Source organism: Poecilia mexicana, unplaced genomic scaffold (assembly GCF_051168715.1).
Source record: "Poecilia mexicana isolate PSO_F unplaced genomic scaffold, ASM5116871v1 scaffold_22, whole genome shotgun sequence".
Taxonomy (NCBI): Eukaryota; Metazoa; Chordata; class Actinopteri; order Cyprinodontiformes; family Poeciliidae; genus Poecilia; species Poecilia mexicana.
This window is the reverse complement of record NW_028263391.1, coordinates 2,705,389-2,732,385: the sequence shown is the minus strand read 5'-3', so window position 1 is coordinate 2,732,385 and position 26,997 is coordinate 2,705,389. Positions and strand designations below refer to the sequence as shown.

General features: G+C 38.8%; 2 protein-coding genes across 2 annotated transcripts in view; one reads left to right on the top strand and one right to left on the bottom strand.

Annotated features, from left to right (window-relative positions):
* Positions 1-26,997, top strand: part of LOC106920393 (transcription factor IIIB 90 kDa subunit-like) — a 72,078-nt gene that overhangs the window by 23,332 nt on the left and 21,749 nt on the right. Inside the window, exons 6-12 of the mRNA XM_014991376.2 lie at positions 58-130; positions 9,780-9,929; positions 24,049-24,142; positions 24,300-24,426; positions 25,418-25,457; positions 25,886-25,978; positions 26,333-26,617. Of these exons, the coding sequence (XP_014846862.2) occupies positions 58-130; positions 9,780-9,929; positions 24,049-24,142; positions 24,300-24,426; positions 25,418-25,457; positions 25,886-25,978; positions 26,333-26,617 (862 nt within the window). The remainder of the gene's footprint in view (positions 1-57; positions 131-9,779; positions 9,930-24,048; positions 24,143-24,299; positions 24,427-25,417; positions 25,458-25,885; positions 25,979-26,332; positions 26,618-26,997) is intronic.
* On the bottom strand, positions 654-7,475 carry LOC106920394 (BTB/POZ domain-containing protein 6-B-like). Its single transcript, XM_014991378.2, has 4 exons — positions 6,546-7,475; positions 4,914-5,004; positions 4,696-4,814; positions 654-2,236 (listed from the first exon to the last, which is right to left on the bottom strand). The coding sequence occupies exons 1-4, from the start codon at positions 6,977-6,979 to the stop codon at positions 1,204-1,206; spliced, it is 1,677 nt and encodes a 558-aa protein (XP_014846864.2). The 5' UTR covers positions 6,980-7,475; the 3' UTR covers positions 654-1,203.

Below are 26,997 nucleotides of genomic sequence, written 5' to 3'. Positions count from 1 at the left end.
GGTTTTCACATGTCTAATCAGTTTTCTAACAAGTTGTTCATGTGTTTGTGTTCACAGGTGAATGTGTTTGTGCTGGGAAAAACCTTCCTCATGCTGGCTAAAGAACTTTGCATCAACGCTCCAGCTATAGGTATTGATTTTCACTTTATCCTCTTCATTTAGCATTCTATAATTTTTTTACAAGGCACTGTAGCTTCAAACTGCTTGATGTCAGAACCACAAACATCAGCCTGTTACAGAATAGATGGCACAAATTAGACCAGAAATGGGAAGTGGAGGGAAACGGCTAATAAGAAACTTGTGTTGTTTTCAGGGACTGAATTGTTTGTTCATTTGGATAGTTTAATATGTTTATTTTAATAAATGTATAAAAGGTAGAGCTGTTAACACGTACGATTACTCTAAAAGGTTTAACACGTTAATATTACATGACACTAATTATCCTTCACTGCAATAATATTCTATCACTGTTTCAATAAAATAACTGAGATGAATGAACATTTCATCAATATTCTAATCATCTAATCAGAGATGATCAGGTGTTCTGATTGAGTGATTGATCTTTTCACTAAAATAGGCTGCAGTTTATTCCTCCTTAACCAGGGGGCACCATAACCCCCTTTTTGTCCCCCCAACACAAAGATTTGCATCTGTTTAGAACTTTAACATTTTATTATGAGGTGTGTAAGCATTCTTGGACAGAACACATCAGGTTTTTAACAGCATCAAGCTGCTAACAGTTGAATTGTATTTTACAAAAGACACAAAATGTTTGTGAGGTCGTCCTCTGAAGTGCAAAGCCACCGTTAGTGAAGAGCTTTCCGTCTCTCCCTGTATGTCTACTCAGAACCCTACATTAAGGTCGCTCCTTGTGGAATATTGCTGCTGTAACTGTAAGAACAACATTGTATTAAACTACGTCTTAAAGCAGTCTCTACTCACTCCAGGTTTGATTACATAAGCACAGTATGAGTGTTGGTTTCCACAGCAGATGCAGCCCTTCGAAACAAGCAGCAGAGTAAATAACCTTTAATCAGCACTTAAATAAAAAAAAATAATAATAACCTTAAATTAAATAGAATAAAACAGCTCCTGTTGCTTTTAAAATAGTCTCTGGAGGAACTACGCAGGCTAGTTAATGTGACGTTAACAGAATGTCTGAATGCTACATTAGCTTGAAGGCTAGAAGGCAGCGGCAGCAGCTCAGGCGTAGAACACCAGCTCTGGGATCTGCCCTCCCTGCACGCCCGTCCCATTGGTGCTGTCTGAGGAGCACTGGAACTGAAAAGTCACCTTCCCACATTGCACCTCCGTCATGCCCTCCTGACCGAAGTAGCTCAGCTCGTTCCCGTCCAGCACGGCGCTCACTGTGTAGAACGTGTCCTGCTCCACCTGGACGGGATGCTCGAACCATACGGGGAACGTGCTGCTGGAACCGTCCGACACAAACTTGGTGCGGTTCTGAGCCAGGGTCACCCCCTGCCTCTTCAGCTCGATCTTCACGGCATACTCGGCCTTGCCGCCGCTTGACCCGTACAGCCCCAGCCCGGCGATGAAGATCCTCTTGTCCACGGCGAACTGGATGCTGTCGCATCGGCCCCGGTAGCGCCACTGGTTGCTGCGGTAGGCGGACGACTGGAAGCGGTGGCACTTCTGCGGGGACAGGCCCTTCCTCGGCACCAGGGGGAAGTCCAGCGTGGGCTTCTTGGCCGCCGTGTACCACAGGAAGACGTTGTGCGTCTCCTTCAGGGTCAGGATGTCGGACTGCGCTGCTCCGTTGGCGAACTCCTCCACGCTCATGGTGGGTATCCGCACCAGGAACAGTGCCTTGCCCAGGACGTTCCTCTTGTTGCACGTGGTGGGCCCCAGGCCCTGCCTTTTGCATTCCGCCGCAGCCCAGTTCATGACCGCGTCGAACACCACCACCTCATCCGTGTTGAGCGTCTCCCTTTGCAGGATGATTTCCAGCGTCTGCAGGTCAATCTCGCAGAATCCCTCCGAGCGCAGCGCCAGCTCGGCCTGGGCGTCGATGACCTCCCAGCAGCGCTGCGTCAGCTCCGGCTCCTCAAACAGTCGGCTCTGGGAGAGCAGTACACAGGCGTTCTTGGCCTCCAGGCTCGTCTCCAGGAAGGTGACGCAAGCCTTGGCCAAAGCCGGGACGATGTACTTCTTGGCGGCGTACAGAGTGGCCAGCACTGTGTCCGCCTCCAGGTCAATCTCATCGCTGTACAGGTATCTGAGAGCAGAAAAAATATCACGAAATTAGGATTATGTAGGTGCTGAAAGATGCAAATCTTTCAGTGTCTAGTGATTCAATTCCAGCTTTCAACGTCACGATTCAATTCACAAACTATTTTTAATTCGGAAACCAATTTTTCTAATCAAACAATAGTGAAATTCTGTTTAAATCATGTGACTGAGAGGAAAAGAATGTAAGCTAGAGATGCACGATATATCGGCACTAACATCGGTATCTCCTCGATAAATAAAACTACACCGATACTAAGCAACTTCCCCTTGGGGTTCAGTAAAATATATTGTATTTTATTAACCACCGATATTTATTTCCATCTTGTTGCTGTCCGTTTCTGGTCATTTTTTTCTCCAAGGCTGTGAAAACAGTGGCAAAATGTATATAATATCAGTAAATATCGGTTATTGGCCATAACAGCATTATTATCGTGTATCGATATCAATCCCAATTTTCATATTGGTTCGACCCTACTGTAAACAAAAGTAATATTTATATACTCTATTTAATTTCATCAGTTTATGTTTAAACAAAAATAGGCTTGTGCATCAAATTCAGTATTTGGTTAGCTTAGCTATCTGATTTTTTCTTAAATAAATGAAATAAATGAATTATAATAGAATAGTAAAGTTGATTCAAGTAATCATGAACTCATTCAGTATAAACAAAGTTAAATATTTGAAGCAGTTATTGCTGGTAATTTTGATCATTGATGAAAACCAGAAATTCAGGGTTTTTCTTTTAATCTAAATATTACTGTACGTCAAACAAGTGAAAAATTATTAATACAGAAATGTGACGGCCTACACTGTCATGAAGAGAATTGCTGACTTTTCAGTTGTCGAGCCTCTCATATCCCCACAAAGAGGGTCAGCCAGACAAGATCAAACAAGGAAAAAGCTGATTGTTCACAGTCTTGTAAAAGGGATGCTAGAAAATGGTGGCCTGACTGAACTCCCTTAGAGAACGTATGGTGTGTTGCTAAGAGGAAGATGAGACATCTGAGCCAACAACACAGGCGAGTTGAAAGCTGCCATTAGAGCTACCTGGGCTTCCTTACAGCCTCGGCGGTGTCACATTACCTCAATGGCAAACTGATGCAATTATTCATAACAAAAAAAATAAATAAATATTCAAGCCAGACATTATGTGAATATACTTTGTATATGAAATACTAATAGGCCAGATTGTCATGATGATCCTAAGTGATTAAGTTAAAGGAAACTGGACTTCTTCTCTTTTTCCTTGAAGACATTTCGCCTCTCATCCAAAATGCCTTTGCCTTTCTTTTGGATGAGAGGTGAAATGTCTTTTAAAAAAAAGAAAAAGAGTCGAGTTTCTTTTTACCTGAGCAATTAGGATAATCAGAATGAGCCAAAATAGAGCCAATTCAAAATTTATTTAACTGTGTATAAAGGGAAATGAAATGTTCTGCTAGCTCACATCACCCAAGTATCTTGAAGGTATTCTACAAAAGATCTGCAGTAGCAGTCAGTATTACATTGAATCCAAACAGGCCTCTGACTGAAGAGTGTTGCTGAATGGCAGTCTCATGACAGTAATGCAGTGGTCTGCTAATCCACTGCATTTGCTTTTGCTGCTCCTCTTTAAATGTCTGTCTGACTATATGGTTAGAAAGCCAGGAACAGAGAGACGTTGTAGTCGGGTAGGTGGTTCTTGCCTAGATGTTTGAAATATATCACTCTGTGTCAAGTGTCTTTATAAAATTAGTTTCGCTTTTTGAATTATATTACAAAAATGTATTTAAAAGAGTAGAATTATGTGTTTTCCAGGCACATAGTGCCGTTTACAGCACAATCAATTAACTGTTAACTTCAGTTCTTTAAAAACAACAAAAAAAAACATTTCTGTAACAACTGTTTGTCATAGACATTATGATAAACTGCAGCTCTGAGGAGGAGCTTTGTCTCGAAGGTGGAGCTAGGTCCATCCTGGGGTTTTGCAAAGCTGGATGGTTGCCATTGGAGATTAAAGGATTTCTTAAACATGCATGACATAATCAACACCCCAGGTATGTTTTTGATGAGGGAATAACATTATAACATGATGTAAAACTTTTACATGATACTGCCCTTTGAAATACATCAAATTTAAATGTCTTTTTATGCAACTAGTTTACAAAAATCAACATCAACAGGTGATACACTATTATTCAAAGCTAAGCGCAAAAAAAAGCAATATTACATTAAATTATATAACTTCTGTTAATATGTGTCTGAAGATGGGAAACGATGGTTGAGGATTTCTAAGGAGTGAGGAGAAGCCCAACATTTCCAGAGCTTAATCGCTGCCTCTGCTCTCCACTCCCAGACCTCTGGCGTTTTGCCTCCGCCTAGCTTCGTTCGGATGAGTAATGACGCGCTTTGAAGTGACGCTGACTGCGCTTTGTGATGTGGGCCTCTGATCGGTCATGTGTGGCTTACTTGAGCAGAATTAGAAAAGCAGCAGGTTCCACATCTGGGATATGGATTTCCGACTCCTCCTCGGCCAAATCGCCGTAAAACATGGCGCAGAAGACGGAGCTTCCCACGGCCAGGACGTACTGGGAGGAAAACGGGAGACACATTCGTCACACCTGGCTTTTTATTATTAAAGGCAACAAAGGAACAGAAATGGCTGTGAATCACACACATGGTTTTACCTTGTGAGCAGGTATTTTCTGTGACGCCCCCAGGGGCCCCACGATGAAGTGAATGTCAGCCATCAGCTCATTGTTAAACATCAAGGCATTCCTGAAAGACCAAGTTTCACAAGTTAGGCCCAGGATTGTATAACACCAGTTGCTCTCATGTTAGATACAGATGCCAGTTAGCCTCACTGTTAAATTATTCACTTTCTGTTTCCAAAGTATGCTTATATTTAAAGCAAAGATCCACCAACCAATCAGATCATTTTTTAAACAGCCAATCGGTGATTGTAGGTTCCAGTATTAAAAAAATGCGATCATTTCTCATTTATTCAATGCATCAAAACTAAGAACTCATTTTCACATTGTTTGGAGAAACCCCACAACTTTCCCACCTGTTGCTTCTGAAAAGGAACAATGTTAAATTATTATTGTTTCAGCAGTAGTTGGATTAATTGTTGCTTTGTTTTACACAAACGCATGTAAAAAAGTAGGGATGCACCAATCTGAAAATTTGGATCAATTTCAACATCCGATATTAATACTGTCGTGATGGCTGATGTGTTATGTATATTTTTCTACTCTTTTGACGTGTAAAAGCAACCGTACTGCCTACATTGATTCTCTGTTTTAGCTAAGCATCCCACAAACCTGTGCTGCTTCGCTGTCACATGACCAAACAAATATCACAAGGCTAACCCTCCCTGTCCAGAATCTGATCTGACTACCATCCAAAACAAACTTCACATAAACGCTTCCAAGTTGTTCTGATAACGATCTGTAGTGTTCTTTTGAGCTAGATTGGTAAACGTTGGCAGCCTTTAAGAGTTCAGGCAAGGAGGAATTCACTCAGACTGCTGTTTGCTAGCCACAGTAGTCACTCAGATACTGTGGCTAAGAATTCAAAAGTCTAACTTTTTATTTGCTTTAACATACGAGCAAAACCTTGTTTTAAAACGTCTCTCTTGTAGACATTGCCACATCACCTCTAGTCCCTTAATAAACAAATCTAACATAATTATTAAAGCATAATAAAAACGGGAGTCCTGCTGTTGTCTCTTTATTAAATACTTCAGGGTTCTGCAACCTTTACAATCTAAAGAACCATTTTTACCTCCAGTCCACAAAAACAAAAGATTTAGAGCCACAATTATTACCTGAACTTTTGAATTTATGGTAAATATATATACCTGAAATCTGTTATTTTTAAAGGCCAACCATTTTATTCCCATTTTTAGGTTTTAATACAAAGAAAAACATAACGATTATGGCAACACATAAGATGATGATGTTTGGACATAGTTTGTAGTCTAATAAGAAAAGTAGATGCGCATAAAAAACGACTGGCACTTTGTCATTCTGTTGTGAAAATTAAATGTAACTATTTCAAGCAAAAAAACAAAAACAAACAAAAAAAAAAACCAAACTGCATTTATTTTTTTAAAAATCAGACGTTTGCTTATCGTTTTTTTTAGACAAAGTTTTAAGAGCCGTTGTGGACGGACCAAAGAGCCACTTGGCAGGTTGCAGACCTCTGGAGTACTTAAAGAGAAACTTTATTATTACACTGCTTTAAAACTGTAATACTGCTTCAAAAGTAAGGAGCCCAGAGTTGGTTCAGAGCCCAGGTTGAGCAGCGGGTTCTACCTCTCTCTGAGTGTGGGGTGGCTGCATTGCCAGCTGGGTGGATCTACGTTGTTGTTGTTGATGTTCTGCTGGCTGGTCGGAGTGCTGGCCGCGCTGCCGCTGCTCAGGCCGCCGATGTTGCCGCTGCCGCCGCTGTTCGCCAGGCACACCGCCTCCTTAGCCTTCTCCGCATCCGCCACCGTGGTGCCGTTGGCCAGGTTGGTGCTGTTGGGTCCAGCGGCAGAGAACAACTCCGCAGCCATCTTCGTCGTCTTCTCCTCCTTCTGCTGCTTCTTCTTGGTGCTCGACAGGGATAGAGTCAGGATCTCATAACATGCCGGCAGCCTCCCCGGGAGCTTCTTGGACTTTTTCAGTGTTTCTGGAAGCAGTAGCAGATAAGTCAAACACCTCATGATCCGGCCATGATGGAACAAGCTACAGTCTGCCGTTGGCATCGGCACGAACGGCGGATCTCCGTGTTGATGCCCGGTGTACTGGCTCGGTTTTCCGGGACGTGCTGTACTAGTGTGTCCTGAGTGGAGAATTTTGGGATTTTTTTATGCATCTAAAACGTCATCCAGGAATATAAACATCCGTCCAGGTCCGGACTAATGTTCCCCATCCACTTCCATATAAACACTTTAGCTCCTTTTTTTTGGCGTTCAGCTCATCCTCACTTCCCTGGAAATTGCCCTCATTTGTTTTCCCTTTTCCAACGAGAGTAATCCGGACAGTCCTGCTTATTCCCCTGCCTTTCCTTTGCAGTAATCCTCACGGATTGTCCTCCGTGTTTTTCCGTGCAGCCGAACACCCAGCCTGCCGGGACGTCACGCCACATCCACGGTCATCCCAAATAAATGGGTATTAGTCTTGAGTTTTGGGTCTCTGCTCTATTTTTACTGCGTTTTTTTTCTCCGTCCCGATCTCCTCTGACGCCCAAGGCTCGATGAGAACCAATCATATCAAGGCATGGCGCTAACGTAAGAACTGCAGAAGTCCCTCCCTCTGCTTCCTCCGCAGAGTGCGTCACTGGTGGCGGGCGGGGTGGGAGGGTTCGGGGGCGGTCGGGTTCTCCTCTGGCTCCTCAGAGAGCTGAAGGACCAGGGGCGGAGGAAGAGGCAGCGCCCCCCGGGGCACACAAACATCCTCCAAGCCCAGCCAGAATTAGATTGTTTCCACTAGTCCTCTCTTTCAGTGGCAGTATTTAGACCAGACTTAGTGGGGGGGCCAGGGTGGGGTCATTTTTTCCACAGGGGCATAGAAGAAAAGAATGGAAAATAAAAAAAAAATCCACCCCCTCCCCCAAGTAATTTCAGAAGCATTTTAATCCTACAACCCCCAATATTTATTGTACTCTCTAAACCTTTTGTTTTGTTTTAAAAAAAAAGGTGAATTAATTGACCACTTGATAGTTTCATGGTCCTGCCCTGTATACTAACAGATGTGCTAGCAAAACATAATTAATTAAAAATTAAAACAAGGAATAATACAATTTAGAATGGGAAATATTTCAATTCTTTATGAAATTTGTTAACTCTAAACATGCAAATATTAGCTGGTGGGTGGGTCTCACATGGGAATTTGAGCGAACCTCCGACCAACAAACAGGTTATAATGCTCCAGGTAGTGAAGCATTAATCATCAGTCAATATTAAGGCAAAGAAGATGTGGAAAAATTTAACAAGTCATACATCAGATCCATGAAGTTATTTGCAGGAAACCACCTTCAACAATCACATACCCCCATCCATCCAGTACATCATGGATTGCAAGTTTAGAGATTTTTAGTTTTGAATTAAGGGCCCAATGTTGTCTTGAGTACATTGCAAGTTTTATGCTCATCTTGGGTTTGATTGAAAGGGGCAATTCAAGTTCTCTTTTTTTAGAGGCATTAAGATAATGTTTGGGTAAAATTTGTTCCAGAGGAAGGGCTTGTGCATTAGGGTAAACTGGTGTCTTTTTTATTTATTTTTTTAATCTCTGCCTGGTTTTTAAGTTAGACTTTCCAGTAAAACTTGGAGCAGTGGCGCAGACATAGCATTATTACATGATGATGATGATGATGATGATGAGGAGGAGGAGGAACAAATCAGCCTCAATCTTATTACCAGCTGACTAACACAGCTTTCCACTGCACTCCTTTGTAAGAAAAGACGTTAAATTCAAACATATTTATGTCCGCTGTCATAGCTCGGCGAGATAAAATACTACTTCTGGCCAGAGGAAAAAAAAGATTGCTTCTCATTTTAGTTTCTCATTAAAGTTGTGATTGCTGCATAACTTTCAGAGGCAGAAGGTAAAAAGAGCCCACAAGCAAATTAACCAGCAGCCATGCTATTAGCTATAAAATAGAAAGTTAAAATTTTTATTAATCTTATATTTTTCTACTTTGACATGGCACAGTTGATATCCACTTTAAAGATATCTTTATCCAGAGCAGCTGTTCTCAAAGTAGAGTAACAAAAAAATCCCCTCTAGATTTTTTCTTTTATTGTATCACACTTGCATAATTCATATTAAAAAAAAATCTATAAAGTGAGACATGACCTGAATACACTTGTAGTTTTTTTTTCACATTGCACTCTTAACAGATTTAAGATATGTGATATCTTGAGGCAAAAGTAAAAGGACCTAAATATCCTCAAGAGGCCCCAATTAATCGGATTAATAAATCAATCAAGTTTATTTGTATTGCACATTTCAGCAATAAGGCAGTTCAAAGTGCTTTGCGTCATGAAACATAAAAATGTCATACAGTTACTAATTGTGAAATCAGTAACAAACATTACATTTTGTCAAGTGCCATCATCACAATCAGTACGCATCAAATATTTTAGTCAATGTTCCAGTGATAATGGTTCAAAGGCAACTCTAAACAGGTGAGTGTTTAGCCTTTCAGTTTTTATTTATTTATTTATTTATTTATTTTTTTTGGAACTCAGTGTTTCAGCTGTTTTTCAGTTTTCTGGAAGTTTGTTCCAGATTTGTGGTCCATAGAAGCTGAATGCTGCTCGAGGAATTTCCTCTAGGCAAATTCTTCTAATTTGCCTAGAGGAAATTTAATTTTGGAGGATCTCCAATAATTCACTGAATTGTTACAACCCTAAAATTAATTTGAATCCTGAAATGTCAAGAGTGGCAAACTATACGTCTTTTTTGTGTGCAAAATCTGCAGAAATATTTATGAGGGTATTAGAATCTTTCAAAGTCCCAATTGAAAAAAAGTTTGTTTTTTTTTTGTTTTTTCCTACCCAGACCCATGCCTTTATATACCCCGTTTCACCCAAATGCTGGAATTTGGCGAGAAGAGCCACGAGGTCTCCATGACAGCACTGCGACTGGTTCAGCGGATGAAGAGGGACTGGATGCACACGGGAAGGCGGCCATCTGGACTCTGTGGAGCAGGTAACCACATGAGGCAGCGATAGAGAAGTACACTCTTTGCTGTGGAAAAGGTCATTTTTTTCCCCCCCTCCAGCAGAGTACTTTATGTAGCAGCAGAAGCTGAAACATTTAAAGAAGGAACGTAATTACTGCTCTGCTCTTAGTTCTCCAACAACAAAGTTGTCTTTAATGAGCTGCTTAAACCACAGGTCACCAGACGGCTTTGCAGAGGCCAGCAGTGTTCCTGATAGAAGAGACTCTCTCACTCCAGCAGAGATTTGTTAGTCATTTTTTTACTGCTGATTTCATCCATTAAACACCTCTTAGTGGCACTGACTGGATCAACACACACAGTGTGTGCCAGCATAAGATGCTACCGGTTTGAGCAGCGTTTTCCTGAAGTAAGCAGCTCTTCTGATACCAGGGTTATTGTGTGGTCTGCCAAGGCAATGAAACTAGATTTTTCAGTGTAATTAGTAAATGTATTCATCTCTCTGTTCACCCATTCATGCTTTTGTCAACCATCCATCCACCTTTCTATTCAGCATCCATCTATTTACTCTTTGTTCAACTATTGTTCATCTATTATTCTGCCGATTTTCATCTTACATTTGTCCATTTTTCATCTGTTTATCAGTTTCTGAATTTGTGCAGGTTCCATATTTGATTATTAAAATATCACATAGAATTGTGTGGTGATATTTTGTACTTAATCCTGTTTATGGGTAAGAGGTATAAAAACACTAGAATTTTCAGACTGACAAAGTGAAATTTTGTCATGAAAAATGTCTGGAAATCTCCATGTTACTGTGCATCCTAAAGCTGCTGTCACATGGTTTCCTATGTTGTCGTATTTGCTGGCGGGTTCAAAAGCAACTGTTGCATTGTGGATTCCATGCCTCGGTTTTGTGTGTTGGTTTTGATGAGCTGCTACGGTAAAACTAAACGGAAAAACAAAGCAGTTTGCCTCCAAGTGGTCAATTAAATGTTAGCTGAATTCAAACAGTAAATTAAGAAGTTTCACTTTCACTCTTAGCCATTCCCAGAGGTCAGTTGTGTATGCAGAGGTTTTAAATGCATTGTAACACAATGTGACGGCAGCAAATCTCTCTTCATTGATAACTGCAATTTACAAAGCAACTGTCTTTGTTCATGAAGCAGGAAAAACTCTTTGACGGTAAGTTTTGAGTCACACGATTAACTGGAACCGCAAAACCATGTTGCCATCCAAATGATCAACCAGAACATATCATGTCAGGACTCGTATAAAACCATTGTGGACTGGGTCACGTTCAGAGGCTATTGTTTCTTAAAGCGGTAGTATCATGTAAAATCAACATTTTTGGGTTTTACATCATGTCATACACTGTTATTCCCTCATCAAAAACATACCTGGAATGTTGCTTTGACTCTTTCATCCATGTTTTAGAAATCCTTTAATCTCCCGTGGCAACTATTTAGCTGTGCAAAATTCACCTTCAAGGTGCAGCTCCTCCTCTGAGCTGCAGTTTCCAAGATTCCACCTCACAGAGCAGTCCAACACACCCACACTGCGACTGCGCCGGTCAGCTCCTTCAGACTAGCCAGCAGAAATTAGCACCTGGTGGAACTGCACATCCGCTGAGCTCATTATACAAGCTATTTCTCAGTGCAATGCATGTAAAACATTGTTAAAGGGTTAACTGAGGAGCTGAGGATAACTTCCTGAAGGCAGGAGCCTCTTGCATCTACTCTTATTGAATCATGTCCTTCAAACTTTAGCTTTATAAGCCAGACCAGAACTGACAAAAAAGGAGGTGGAGTTGCAGTTTTGTTCAATTCCGCCTTCACTTGTAAGCAAATATTCCTTCCAAAATTTTTATCTTTTGAGTATGTTTCTTTACAGCTAAACTCATGCTCTCGTATCTTGCTGCTGAATGTATATAGACCTCCCAAATTTTGTGCAAACTTCTTTGATGATTTTGCTGAGTTACTGTCTCTTATTCTGGTTGATTTTGACTCTGTACTTATTGTTGGTGACTTCAATTTTCATATCGATAATCCATTGGATCGAGGCAGTAAAGAGCTATGTCAGATCCTGAATAACTATGGACTGATCCAACATGTCTTGGAACCCACACATAATCATGGACACACTTTGGATCTTATTATTTCTAAAGGACTGATTATATCTACAATTTTAGTGTGTGATGTAGCATTGTCAGATCACTTTTGTATTTTTTGGGATAGTTTTCTACCTGCTAAAATAGATAACGCCACACAAGTCACTTCAAAAAGATGCATTACAGAAGCTACTGCCGATCAATTTATTCAGGCCTTTCCGTCAACTATTACACACTCTTGTACTTCTTTGTCAGATCTAGTCGATCATTTCATTTCTAAAGTAGAGAAAGTTATTGATACAATTGCTCCTGTTATTACAAAAGTAACCTCTGGGAAACGTAAATCACCTTGGAGAAATTTTGAATCAGTTAGACAGGGGGAAAAAAGAGTGCCGGAAAGCAGAACGCCGATGGCGCAAAACCAAAATACAAGCCAATTTGGATCTCTATAAAGACAGACTTAAAATTTTCAATTTTGAACTTCAAAATGCAAGAGAGACCTTTTTTTCAAACATCATCTCCACCTCTGTTAATAACTCTCGTGCTTTGTTTTCTATTCTGGATAGGTTGACAAATCCACCATCTTCTGTGAAGTGTGAATTCTTCTCCTCTGAGGCTTGTGACAAATTTGTCAACTTTTTCATAAACAAAACGATGGAAATAAGAAAGACAGTAAATTCCGTTACGTCCGTTGCAAATGAACAATTACCTATATTTTTCTCTAATCAAAAATTACATAGGATGAGTCACTTTAATTTGGTTAGCCAGAAAGATTTGACTCATACATTACTTCATATGAAACCATCTACTTGCTCCCTTGACATCATACCTACCAGTTTGTTCTTAAAGGTCTTAGATGTTCTTGCTCCAGATCTGCTACAAATAATTAATAAGTCTCTCTCTTCTGGAGTCTTCCCTCAGGCTATAAAGACTACAGTAGTTAAACCACTTCTAAAAAAACATAATCTGGATTCATCGGACTTGAGCAATTATCGACCAATATCGAACTTACCATTTTTAGCCAAAATATTGGAAAAAATTGTATTTCAACAGATTAATGGGTTTCTTGCCCTGAACAACTGTTTTGATGTCTACCAATCAGGTTTTCGTCAACATCACAGCACTGAAACTGCTCTTGTGAAGATATTTAATGACCTCCGTCTAAATACAGACCGTAATAAAATCACAGTAATAGTCTTACTTGACTTGAGTGCTGCGTTCGATACAGTTGACCATGATATTTTACTATCCCGATTAGAACACTGGGTTGGCATTTCAGGTACAGCGCTCAGCTGGCTTAAATCTTACCTGTCCAACAAAACTTTTCATGTGTCCATAGGCAATTTTAAATCTAAGCTTATTGACATTATTTGTGGAGTTCCCCAAGGTTCCATCTTGGGGCCACTTCTCTTTAATATTTACATGATTCCACTACTTCAAATTATACAACAAAATAATATAGATTATCATAATTATGCAGATGACACACAGTTATATATTAGTCTATCGCCAGGGGACTACAGTCAGGTACATATACTTACTAAATGCATCGAGCAGATTAATGTCTGGATGTGCCAAAATTTCCTCCAATTAAATATAAACAAAACTGAAGTGCTAGTGTTTGGACCAAAAGAGCATAGATTACAAATGATCACCCACCTTCAATCGATTGGCTTAAAATGTTCTGATAAAGCCAAAAATTTGGGAGTGATGATGGATCCAGATTTAAACTTTGACAGCCACATCAAATCTATCATAAAAACTGCATATTATCATTTAAAAAATATTTCCAAAATTAGACGACTGATGTCCCTACAAGATTCTGAAAAACTAATTCATGTCTTTGTCTTTAGCAGGCTCGATTACTGTAATGCCATTTTTACTAGATTATCAAAAAAAGCAATAAAACAGCTGCAGCTTCTTCAGAATGCAGCTGCAAGAGTCCTGACTAAAACAAAAAGAGATCAACATATCAGTCCAGTTCTGAGATCGTTGCACTGGCTCCCAGTTGCTAAAAGAATAGAATTTAAAATCTCTTTATTGGTGTATAAAACTCTACACAACAAAACCCCAGATTATATTACGGATCTTCTTCAGCCCTACATACCTCCCAGACCTTTAAGATCAACTGAGTCAAACCTATTAGTCATTCCGAGAGTCAGAACAAAATACGGGGAAACAGCTTTTAGTTTTTATGCTCCAGCCCTCTGGAATAAGCTTCCGGCTCACTGCAAGTCTGCCCCAACTTTGAGTTTATTTAAAACAAGGTTAAAAACATTTCTATTTGAAGTTGCCTATTCTTTAATTTTTTTTTTTTTTTTCTTCTTTTTTTTTTGTTACTTGTCTGATTGGTATTGTTTCTCTGTAAAAGCACTTTGAATTGTCTTTGACTGAAAGGTGCTATATAAATAAAATTGCTTTGCCTTGCCTTGCCTTGCCTTGAAAGAGACAGAGGCCCAATTTCAAGGCGTAATATAAAAATGTTTTTAAAGTGTTAATTTAGATATATAGTATTTCTAGTTAACATAATTTAATGAAAAACGTACGATACTGCCCCTTTAAGGTTTAATGCAGCCTGAGCTTCCTGTCCTTGAGACCTTTACTGGATGGTTAGCTGTCTGAAATTTAGGGTCCTTCTTTGGAATTTGCTTTGTTTTTCAAGGATAGTTTCATAACTTTCATACAACTCGTGTGACTCGGGAGGCAGAGTGGAGTCTCCAGGTTGTTTGTCACCATCAGTGGTAAATAATACCAGGTATGTGCTGCTGAAACATTGTAACTTACTACAAGGTAAACCTGCCTTCCATTTCTCTTCTTCTCTTCTTCCCTGGTTATTGAGCGTTCCGGTAAACTGTGCTTTAGTTCCTCCCTTCTTGCTGAGTCAGAGCAACTCTCCACCACCTCCTCTCTGTGGGGGCTTTCTCCTAACGTCCTCCCTCATCAGGTTTCCATAGTCAGGGCGACTCCTCACCTCCTTACCTCAAACTCTCTCATCTGCCTAATTGTCTCTCTGCATGGTTCTTTCAAACAGTCACCCCCCAGCAACCCAATGGTGGCTGGTGAATAAACTTCTTGGTGGCCTGATGTACCAGTAGATTTCCCTTCCCCGTATAAGGATTCAAATGAACAGTAGGAAAAATGACTAAAATTTCACAATATATTTTTCAAACAGCAAAACAATATGAAATGTTAAATCAGTTAAAAGTACAAGGTCTGTTTAGTACCTTACTTTGTCAACAGCTAGCAGAATTGGACTCAAAACTTGTGGAAAAATACCAAACCATTGTATGATTCTCAGGGGTGTCACTAGATTTTTAGGACAAGGGGGGCTTAGCCTCAAGAAGATGAACAGAATGTGAGAAAGAAAGTGAGTAGAAAGTTTTTCAAACAACAACAAAAATGTACAAGTTCCACTTTTAAAAATGTGTTCATGGTTATAGAAACTTCTTCTACTACAAAAAATGACCGTAAACAGTTAATCATTATAATATAAATGGGTTTTTGCAAGCTTTGCTAAAGTAATTATAATTTCATGTGGCTCTACACCTGAAATTGTTAGGTACCCTTTTAAGAACATTTGTGCAAAGTTTCATGCTGCTGTCACCTTCAGACAGATTTATGACCACATATGAGTAAAAAAATGTTAGTTTATATGATTATTTATTTAAGCTCATATTCTAGCAACATTACATTAAATTTGTTGCCAGATTTTTTAAAAAAAAAGTGATGAGAGAAAAACAACCAAATTATTTAAGGGAGTTTAAGAATATTTTATGGAGGCTTCAGTCCCTCTAAAACAGCCTTATTATCGCCACTGATGATTATCTAGATCAGGGGTCACCAACTCCAGTTCTTGAGGGCTACCATCCTGTAACTTTTAGATGCGTCTCTGCTCAAACACACCTGGATCAAATAAACTGCTTGTTTCCAGCCTATTGCAGAGAGGAATGAATGCTGGTGAGGGAATTCAGACAATTTGGAGTAGAGGTGAATCTAAAAGTTGCAGGATGGTAGCCCTCGAGGACTGGAGTTGGTGACCCCTGATCTAGATGTATAACTGTAAACAGACTATGTTCTATTAAAACTGAAGAGAATAAACTAATGACACCAGAAACAACTGAAACACTCTGGAAACTATCACGGCTACAAACATAAAACTAACCAAGGAATTGAAGAAACAAGAAGCTGCTCAGCAAAATCACAGAAGTCGTAGCAACATTTATCATATGAGCATTAGCATTATGCTAACCAGAGCAACAGAAGCATCAAATAAACCACAGCAACTTTCTTAACTCATAATCATCAAAGAACTGATACCAGCTGATGAACAGAAAAAGTAAGCAGCGGAAAAGAGCAGATCAATATGGAAGCTAAAGCTAATAAAACGCGCTGAAGAACATGAGTTGTAGCTCACCGGCCATCTGTAAAATCCTCTGCATTGTCATTCAAGGAGGAGAATTTGGTGCAAGCATTCCCTAGACTGCAGTATTCGCCATATGAACTTTATCACCATAGTGACACAAAACATATTGACAAATCAAGGGCAAAATTCTGAGCGCTCAAAGACATTAAATTAAACAATACTGATTGGCTAAATGGCTATTATTTTTACCGTAGCAACCACACATGAATGTCTATTTTGCTTCATTCCGTAGCATCTCAGAGGTATCTGATGGGATTCTGTCAGACTGTTGAATTATTTTATTGAGTGAAAGTCAGTTGGCAGAAATTCTGTGTAAATAACACACCCACACACTTAGTCATGTTTATAGATCATTTTTAGATACCCGACCCCATCCACATCAGGGAGGACGATGCCACAGCGCCCCCTATGAACTAACCGCTACTGCAGTCGCCACCCCACACTCTTAAGTAATAATCCACCAGCCTATAATATATTTCTATTAGCTTATTTCTGCTGCAACTCGGATCAGATCTCCTCCTTTCCAGTCCTCCTGGAAACTCGTTGACCAGATCCAGAAAAAAAAAAATCATAAATCATTGTTTTTTCAATAAACCATTTGAACCTTTTTTTTCACCGTGGCTGATTTGCTCCAGTCACAACAAACTTCAACATTACAACATCTTGATATGTCAGCTGTTTGATGTTAATGTTTTTTGCTGCATTTAGTTCAGTTTATTTTGTGTGTACAGTAACACACTTTATCATTGAGGCATGAAAAATAACACAGTCGAGTTTAAATTGAAATTTCGTCAGAAGACATGATGTGTTGTTCCATAATCACACATTGAGGTCTTTAACATGACAAACAGGATCAGTGACAAACGGCAGCTCTGCCAGAGTCTAGCACGAGCCAGAAACATTTGCTTTGCCTTGGATGTGGACAGAGGAACTGGACACATGAGAGCTGAAATGAAGCTTCCTGAAGGCCAATGATTTACCGCTGATTGATTGGTTCCAGGCACAATTAATTAAAGAAATCATCTGTTTCATTTTTGGCTTCATTCTGCAGTTGATCCCTTAGTATACTAAATATCTTGATTGTTGTTTCTCCTGAGTGATTCTTGAGAATAGGGACAAAATGGGTTTTAATGTTCCCATATTTTTTTAAAATTATTTCTCAACCTTATGTATGCAAATATGACAAATAATGTTTAGAAAATATGAAGATGCTAAGGTACAGGCTCCCAGTTGCAAATTTTTTAAAAAAAATTACATTTTTAATCGACCTGACCCAGAACTTTGTCATCACCATCTGACAAAAATAAATCTAAAATGATTTTTAAAATACCCCATTAGTGATATTTTTACTCAATTTACAGACAAATGCTTCTCAAGAAATAAAATAAATATTATTTAAAACAAAAAACAAGAAAAAGTCCATCTGATGGAGTTGACAGTGCATGACGGAGTTGACACAGAACTGAAGGTGGTGACAAACTAGTGAGTAAAATGAAAAACTTGGTACATGTGAAGTAATGCAATTCATGTAAAATACATTAAAATGAATTAGTTGCACAATTAAGTGAGATTTGACAATAATTTCACTGAAAGAGTCAGAAAAACTCTGACGGAGTTGACATCTGACGGAGTTGACGAAATGCCAAACTACCTCAATTTATATGATGTTATTCTGAAGGAGGCCATATTGTAGCTCGTCAGGTCCATGAAATCTTTACATTATACCAAAATTAAGCTTTTATTTCGCAAAATTTCATCAAAGTTTTGTAAATTGTCAGTTATGGAGTTGACACATCATGGTTGTGACAAACAACTTAGGAATAAAACAGAAGAAAAAACTAAAGAATAACTTAAGCTAACCGGAGCTAACTAGCCCTCCTAGCAAAGGAAGAGAAAAGACAACGTCATGGGGTCCTCAGAAGTTCTGGTGCCCCCCAATAATGCCTGATTTTTTTACATTCTTTTAATTTCTGACGGTGTTGACAAAAACTAAGGACAAATTTCAACAGAGTTGGAAAATATCTAAAAATTATTTTTAATTCAATTTATCGATACTTTTATAATTATTTATATGACTACTTATACTTAATTGTCATAATATATAATTTTAGTATTTCTTTAATTGTTTTAAACTATAAGAATGTATTGAGTTCTGCTCCTGGACAAGGGCTTTTACAGGCATCATCCACCGACTACAATGTTTAAAATAAAAAAATATTCAGCAAAAAAAAGAAAAATATACATTGTTGTGCTCACATGACCCAGGTTAGTTTAGTTAGATATTTGAAAAAAATATATTTTGTGTATATTTTATTCAAATTTCATGCTTTATCCATAGGACCTGTTTTGTCCCTATTCTCAAGAATCACTATTTAGCAATCACGAGGAAGCAGTAGACAAGTAGAAATCTTTCGCGTGTGTGTGTATTTGGAAATATAACTCCATTGATAGTTTTATGTGGCTGTAATAAACAAGATGTAGAGGTTGGAAACTAGCACAGACCACATGTCTGGAGTGTGTCTCTTCCCCTCCAAGCTTTAGGTTTGGACTTAGAAATTTGTCTAAGTTTCATGACTCTTGTGAGGCACAAACTCGCCAGTGGACAGGAGCATTCCACCATTCCCATCCCAGTCAAGAGTGCCTCCCACTGGGCACTTCAAGCCAGCAGTCCTCCTCTTTGGGCTGGAGGTCTAGAGTTTAAAATTTTCCAAGCATAAAAACATTTTTGCAAAATTGAGGAAGTTATTTCAAATTTTGCCGTGTCCATCTGAATTTTTTTCATGCAATACTTCAAAATGCGGATACAAAAAAACATTAATAGAAACATGGCTAACAATGACCTGGCTGAAAACTCGCGCCGAGTTCATGGTATGTTTTTTAGTTGCTGACATTCTGACAGTATTCTAGGAAACCAGTTTTAAAACTATTGTACACAGGAAAGGCATAATGCAAAGTCATGCACAAAATGCCTTTACCAGCCGTGGTTTTAGTATTACAGAAAAATATCGCAAATGATGCAGTGCAAAGAAAACTAGTGTTTAATGACTGAGAGGATTTTCTGGCTCATGATGACGATTGGCTTTAGGTTTTAGCGGTAATGGTTTTAGAACTGGGCTCAGAGATAAAGTTGGAGTTGAAACACCGTATGATGAGCTGTGCTGGGTTTCAAGTAAATTAGGGAACTGGAAGAGAGAGCACATTTTTACTTACTCACCACAAGATGAATATGTTTATGGTACCAAAACCATCTTCATTCTGTAATTGCGGCACTTATATGGGGTGTGTAAATGCAACTGACGTTGTGGTGAGATGGCCCGTTTTAACAAGAGATTCTGTCTTTCTACTAAACAGTCTGGGAACAAACTGCAAGCTGGCACAAATTAAGATGGGTGACCTGCCCCGGAGGAATATTGTGCCCTCTAAAATATCACCTTGAACTCATGTTACAATTAGTATTCAGTGTTTCAAGCTACAGCTGCATTGTCGACAATTTTATGGCAAATTTGTGATTTTTTTTTTTATAACATCTTTCCCTGCCAAGGATTTACTTTATTTACTTATTTATTTATTTATTTATTTACTTTACTTTACTTTATTTGGATTTTTATTTAAAGGATATATTTTTAAAGAATGTAAAAAATGATCTGACCTCCAGTAGTGTTTGCATCACAGTTAGCATGCTATCTGTGTGGTGGAAGGCTATAATGGCTGGTCAGTGGTACACTATTCATTTTAGCTAACTTGAGCTATTTAAAACAACTCAGACTGAAAAACTTTATATGAGTGGGATAAAATGCTGCATTAACTGATATTAACATTCTGTCAGAGTTGTTTCATTGCACTTTGATCAACCGAACAGTGACTGTGTTCCTGTGTGGTTAGCCTAGTTGTATCTGCTAGCTTAATAATTCCCACATCAACAACAACTCTATAGTTCTGCCATGGATGGAGTCATCTTTTGATTTTGTTCCAGTCAGCTGTGCAACAGCATTATAGATGGTATGTTGGTATGTTTCATGGTTGTTTGAAAATTATGCTAGATTTTTTTAGCTGCCAACTATTTAAGGAGTAGCTGGAACAGAATAGAACAGAAATACCTTTATTATCCCACTTTGGAGAAATCTGAGTGTAATACCAGTGAAGTGACAAGGCATGAAGGCATGTTAAGACAAAGTATTAAAAACATACAAAATTAAGAATAATATGTAAAGGCTGAGTTACAACATAATGTACTGTGCAGTTATCAAAAGTAGCATAGTCTGATCCAAAGAAATGTGCAATTAAGATAATTCTTTTTAAATGGACAAAATGTGCAGGAGTATTTTTCCATTTTAAAAAGACCATTTACAGCACATGACAAATGTATAGCTTCTCGTGAGCTTACAGTGATGCAACACCTATTGTGTTACATGTAAAGGTATTTCCAGTGATATGTTCTTAGGACATCACCTCAAAAATCCAAACTAATGTTCTAACTCTGAAGTTGTCTAAGGGCTGTCCACTTTTCCAAATGGAGGATAAAAACATAAAAGGAGAGGGGAAATAATAAAACATTATAACTTTGCTTTACTTTGTTCAGCATTCTTTCTGCTGAAAGTCCCGCTGTCCTGCAGTGATGCTTAAAATAGCTAGCTTTAATTCTGTCTCCCTCACTGCAGAGTTCAAATAGGGGTTATTGTTACTGCAATGCTGGCAGTGCTTATTGCATTTTCTGATCTGGGTAAAAATAAAAAAAATTCTGACCAAACAATCAAAAAGCTGAAAATCATCTGATTCAATACCAATTTCTTGTATCTCTACTTCATATCTGTAAGTTTTTTGCAGGGTAAACTACAGATTCAGTTTGTTTGTTTTTTAAGTCTCTGTTCACACTCAAGTCAAGGAAGACATATGTAAAGTTTTAAACACATGAGCTTCAACTATTCCCCTATGTACTACTTCATTCACTTACAGTATAACAATAACTGATGACTCAGATTTGGCACTTCAAATATAATTAAGTTTTTCTGCAGATAATTTCAGGAGCATCTAAACCTCTCATTTGGAGAAGTTCCTCTTCTTCCCTTGTGTTGACAGGATTGTTAATTGTGTGCAGATAACTACAGGCATTTTGACATCTTTTTCTTATTTATATAGAGGTATGTCAAGTAGGGAGTCTAGCATTCCCTACCAGGGAATGCTAGACATGAACAATGTCCATAGATTTATATGCATGCACATTTCTAAAAATGTAGATTGTTTTTGCTGTTTTCTTCTAAGCATCCATGTTTAAGTTGGACTCCATGTAACTCTACATCTTTACCTTCTTTACCTCTGACACGTTAAAATCACAATTTTTCCTTTCTTCCCCCACTCCCTGCATGTTTACACACAAGCTTGAATGTTCTGTCTTTTCTGTTTCTCGGCTGCGCTGCCTCAATAATTAATTGGTTATCATAAATCATTGAGGGAAAAACACTGAGGCTCAAAGAGCAGTAATCTGTTTCTAAAATGATCAGCAGAAGCATTCCTGTGCTCCTTTTGCTCACAGATGAGTCCTTAAATCACAAAATCTGTCTATAATGATGAGTCGTAGGATAACGGCTTGAGAAAAGGAATAGAACAGTGGAGACACTTAGAAAGAAAAGAAAATGTCTTTGGCTTTGTGTGGTTTCTAACTGAAGCCGTCCTTTCGCTCCTAAAAGCTGCTAGAAGTGTGCTGCATATGGAAGAAGATTGGTGCATACATCTTTTAACAGCCTCTTGAGCGCTGTAAGCCTAATGACAGTTATGTAACTGTTCCCCCTCAAGCCTTGCATGGCCGCTCGTTGCATAATGTTAGTGTTATTTCTTTTATGCAGCAATGATTTTGTGTGGGGGCTGACTGTTGGTTCAGTGCCATAAGGTGCCTCCCATCTTGTCAGTTCTTTTTAAAGGGTACAAAAAGAAACGCTGCTCTCTGCTACTGCTGCTCAGTGCCTGCAATATACACTTGCTAGGTACTTTTGTAATAAGATGAAGCATTTTAGTCTCCTTTTTAATATGTTTTATCTTGTACAGTGCCTTTCAGAAGTATTCCCTCCTCAAAATATGTAACTTTTTAAATAAAAATATGTTAAAATTTTTCCCACCATGTTGTGATGGTATGAGACAGATGATCTGTCAAAAATTTTGCAACTCTGGCTTCTCCCAGTGGTCCTACTGCCATCAGCAGAAATACACAGCTTGGTCAGAAACAACCAATCAGAGCCAGGAGGAGGGTCTTCGCAATCACACCCTCCCCCTTGCTCTCTGCTACAGCTTCTTCCAAATAGCAGAGCCTGTCATGAATGCTAAGGCTAGTTAGCATAGTCACCGATTATGACGGATAAACAGTTTTCCTATAATGGTAAGTTGTTTCTCCTCTATTAACACATTGAGCAGCATGTACACAGGCATGACTGACAGCCCTAATATTCTCCTCCGGGCTCTGATTGGTTGTTTCTGACTGGGAGCAGTGTGTCTCTGCAGATAGCAGTAAGAGCACTGGAAGGAGGTGGAGGAGCTTCTTTTTTTCAGACTGTCTCGTACTGTCATGACACGGTTACAGTTTAACCAAATATGCTTAAAACACCTTTTTTAAAATAGAAGTTACATACTGCAGCTTTAAAATCGTCGAGCTTTTTGCCAGGAAAATTACAGACGTAAATGTATTTTGGGGAAATTTAATATGATAGTCCAAAACATAGTTGCACATAATTATAAAGTATAAGGAAAATCATATTTTCTTTAAAAAATATGTGCCAAAGATGCTGCGGGGAAAAGGCTCTGCAGATACGACTTCAGCTGAACAGTTGCAGAACAACTGAATCCTGAGGAATCAATCCCAATCGCAGAGTTTCCTGTTGATCTTTAGACTCAACCTCTTTAATAGGCCTCTAGTCTATTAAGGAGACCAGAGGCCTCCGTAATAGTCTGGTTTTATCTGGCCATATCTGGCTTTCCCTAATATATAGGTCTAACTTTCAACAGTTTTTTTCTGCATGCACACTTGCCATATCTGGTCTTCTGTTCTGGGATCCATACCTTTCCTTATTTGAGCAGTGTAAGACTTCTGCTTTATCAGACACTACAGTAAAGATAAACTGTACAAGAATTTGAGTTTTGTGTTCAGCCCATTCTACTCTGATACAATTCAGTCAAGTGTCATCAGCTGCTTTTAGACATTAAGTTATAAATGGACTCCATATGTGGTAAATTTAATGTCTGTGTGATTCTGGTTGTTCTGTGAATGCATCAGAGAACAACAGTGACCAAATAACATCATGAGCACAATAAACAATTAATCAGTTAATCAATGAATTGCATGATAAATTAGAGTGAGCTTAATACTTTAGTGAATGATTTGAAAATAATTGAAATACAGGTTAGATTTTATGATTTCAAAAAAAAATATTAACATATATTTAAAACATTTATTAGATTAAAATTTTTTATTTTCATCTTCTCTCCTGCTTTCTGTGTTGCTCTGCCACATAAAGTTCTGTGGTTGTAATGTCATAAAATGTAAAAATGTCCATGGGTGTGGACGATGATTGGACTGTACTTTGCACACACTAGTAAAAACATTAATTTATCTTTTTGCCTGTTTTTCCAGCTCTTCTGGTTGCTGCTCGTTTGCACGACTTTTGCCGCACCACCAAAGAAATTGTGAACGTGGTGAAGGTCTGTGAGAACACGCTGAGGAAAAGGTGAGTCGAGAAGATTTTGATTTGGCCCCTCCTCTTTCTAGAAATCCTCACAGCTTTTCTGATCCCTCCAGGTTTCTCAGAAACATGTATTGAACTGCATCAGTATGGCCCAGTAAGTGTGTGTGGGGTTTTTAAGACGTTATGCTCCTTCTAACAGGCTGACGGAGTTTGAGGACACACCCACAAGTCAGCTGACCATAGAAGAGTTCATGAGGGTAGACCTGGACGAGGAGTGTGACCCTCCGTGTTTTACAGCCGGGCTGAGGAAGAAAAAAGACCAGCAGGTATCTGGTCTTTGTCCTTTTTTCCATTTTTTTAGGTTTGTCTAGGTCTACCTTCCTTTTCTGTCTTGTCAACAACTTATTCCTCCTGTCCTGTCTTGTTCCACCTCCCTTTGTCATCCTTATTTTCTTTCTTCCTTGTGTCCTGATTCTCCTCTTTTCTTCTTGCCATGTTTCCTGCTTCTTTCTTTCTGGTATCAATCCTTCGTTCCATCATTTCATCTCCTCCTTCCGTTTGCTTCCTTTATTCTGTCCATGTGTCCCATCTCCTTTCTTCCAGTGTTTTGTTTTTGCAATTAATAATTTAAAGCCTGACCTCTAAAAAATGAATAACTTTAGTAACTTCATAGTCAGTTTGTTCCTTTTGTAAATTAAAATAAACATGAGGAACACAGAATTCAGAGCAGTTCTTCCATGAAGTTGTGAAGTTACCCTGACTGATTTCAGCTCATGCTTTCAGAAAAAAAAACACATTTCAAATGAAAAATAAAATATTTGTTACTTTTAACAAACATAATTGCTGCTCATGTCACACAAATCCTCAACAAAAACTCCACAACTCCCAACCTGTCCCACTCTGTCTCTTTAAGAAGTTTCTCCACTTCCAGTTTCTGTTTGGTATTAAAATTTCTCTGATCCAAAAAAAAAGAAGAAAACAAACAAAATAAAGGTGGCAAATTATTGTTCAGATATGTTTTTGACTCTGTTTTTAACTGTTAGGTGAAGTTATGTTTTTCTGGCTCCATAGTTAATGTTCTATCTCTCTACATCAGAATTAAGACTGTTAATTTTTTTCAAGTGAACAAAAACTTGAACGTAACCAGACGTTTAAATCATAATTAAACCTCTGGAGAAACGCGCTGAGCATTTTTCCTGAGCCGTGTCTTGTATTAGCACTGACATCAGACTCCTGTTATCCTCTCACTCTGCATTATAGGTCAGATTTAGAAAAGCCTTTCATTGTATAATTTGGTATTTTGTTTCCCCCCTCTAGCTGAAACTGGAGCTCCAGAAAAAGATAGGTGACTTTGAAGGTATGAAAATAATATTGCTGTTCCAAATGGAATTCTGATTCTCAAGGTCAAATCAAATTCTGTTTGCTGGCTTTGTTGGTGATCTGTAACTTTGACTTCTATTAGCACTCTGTTTATTTTCATGTTCTACAGTGCTTTTCAAATATATTCATATCACTTTTATTACATTTAGGCCAAACTTTGGACAGCCCTGCATTAGGGGATGAAACATGAAGGCATGTCACAATAAACCATATGTAGAAGTTAAACACCACCTATCATGTCTTTTCCCCTTCATTATTGTCCACTACATAGTCTTGGCTTTACACAAATCCCATTAAATACGCTGAAGTTTGCGGTTGCAAAATCAACCAAGCTTCCAAAGAATCCAGTGTTTATCTGGCCTGTAGATCTGAAATGTTTTACCGCTTCACTTCTCCCTGAATCAGATGAAATCCAGGAATTCCAGGATGAAATAGATGCAGAGCTGGAGAGCTGCAGACCCAAGCTGAGAGGAGTTTACGCTGCCTACACCAAGGAAGGTGGGTGAAATCACACCCACATTCAGAGGTGGGAAGGAACCTTGTCTGATTCAGAAATGAAAGTTAACTTGTGCAGAGAAGCCCAACTAATTTTTAAAAGTCAGTACTTGTTGCTTGTGCTCAAGCAGTTGTTAAAATTGTCAAAATTATCTCTTTTTTTAATACATAACTCATCCAGATACATATTTAATAACCGATTACAGTTTTCTGACCAATCACCAATCTTTGAAAAGCTTTTTTTGACTAAACCCACTGTGAGGATTGTTCTGCTACATTAGATTTAAATGAATTGGTGTCATAGATTAACGATTAATTGATTTTGTTATGTCTTCACATCACGTTTTCTCCCCTCAGATATCTTAAGTGATGACGGCAGCTCCTCGTCATCTAAGGAGGAACCGAGCGAAGGCGACGAGCTTCACGCCGTGGCGAAGCACTTCGGTAGAGAGCTGGAAGAGCTCACCCTAGAGGCTCTCATCAAACTAGAGGGGGGAGAGTTGGAGGAGGAGGGCCAGGAGGAGAATGTCCCCAAGCGAAAAGGTCCCTCACTGGCTTCCATACTGGGAAGAATGACCTCCTCGTCCTCTCTGGGCCTCTCAGAGACCTTCAGCCACTCTGTCAGGGACGACGTGGACATCGGTAAGTTTGCCAATAGAAACTCAGCTGGTAATTTTTATGTAGTTTTTCTTATTTCTTGGGATTTTTTTTTATTCCATTTCCTTCTATTCTTCCGATGTTGCACAGTTATGTACCAACAGAATTACCCCAGTTATGTTAATTACGCCTTAAACCCTAATTACTAGAGATGCACTTATCTGAATCTTGTGGCCAGTTTCTCTTGTGTTTGGACCCATGCCATTAGCAGCCCACTGTGATTGGCTCTTTAACCTGAATGCGCCGACTGTCTCCCATCCACATATGAACAACTTGCTCCAAACATTTCTGGTTATACAGTATCCCAGCAATTATACATCATAAAAACATAAAAATACTGAAAAACAAGCATCAGAATGATGATA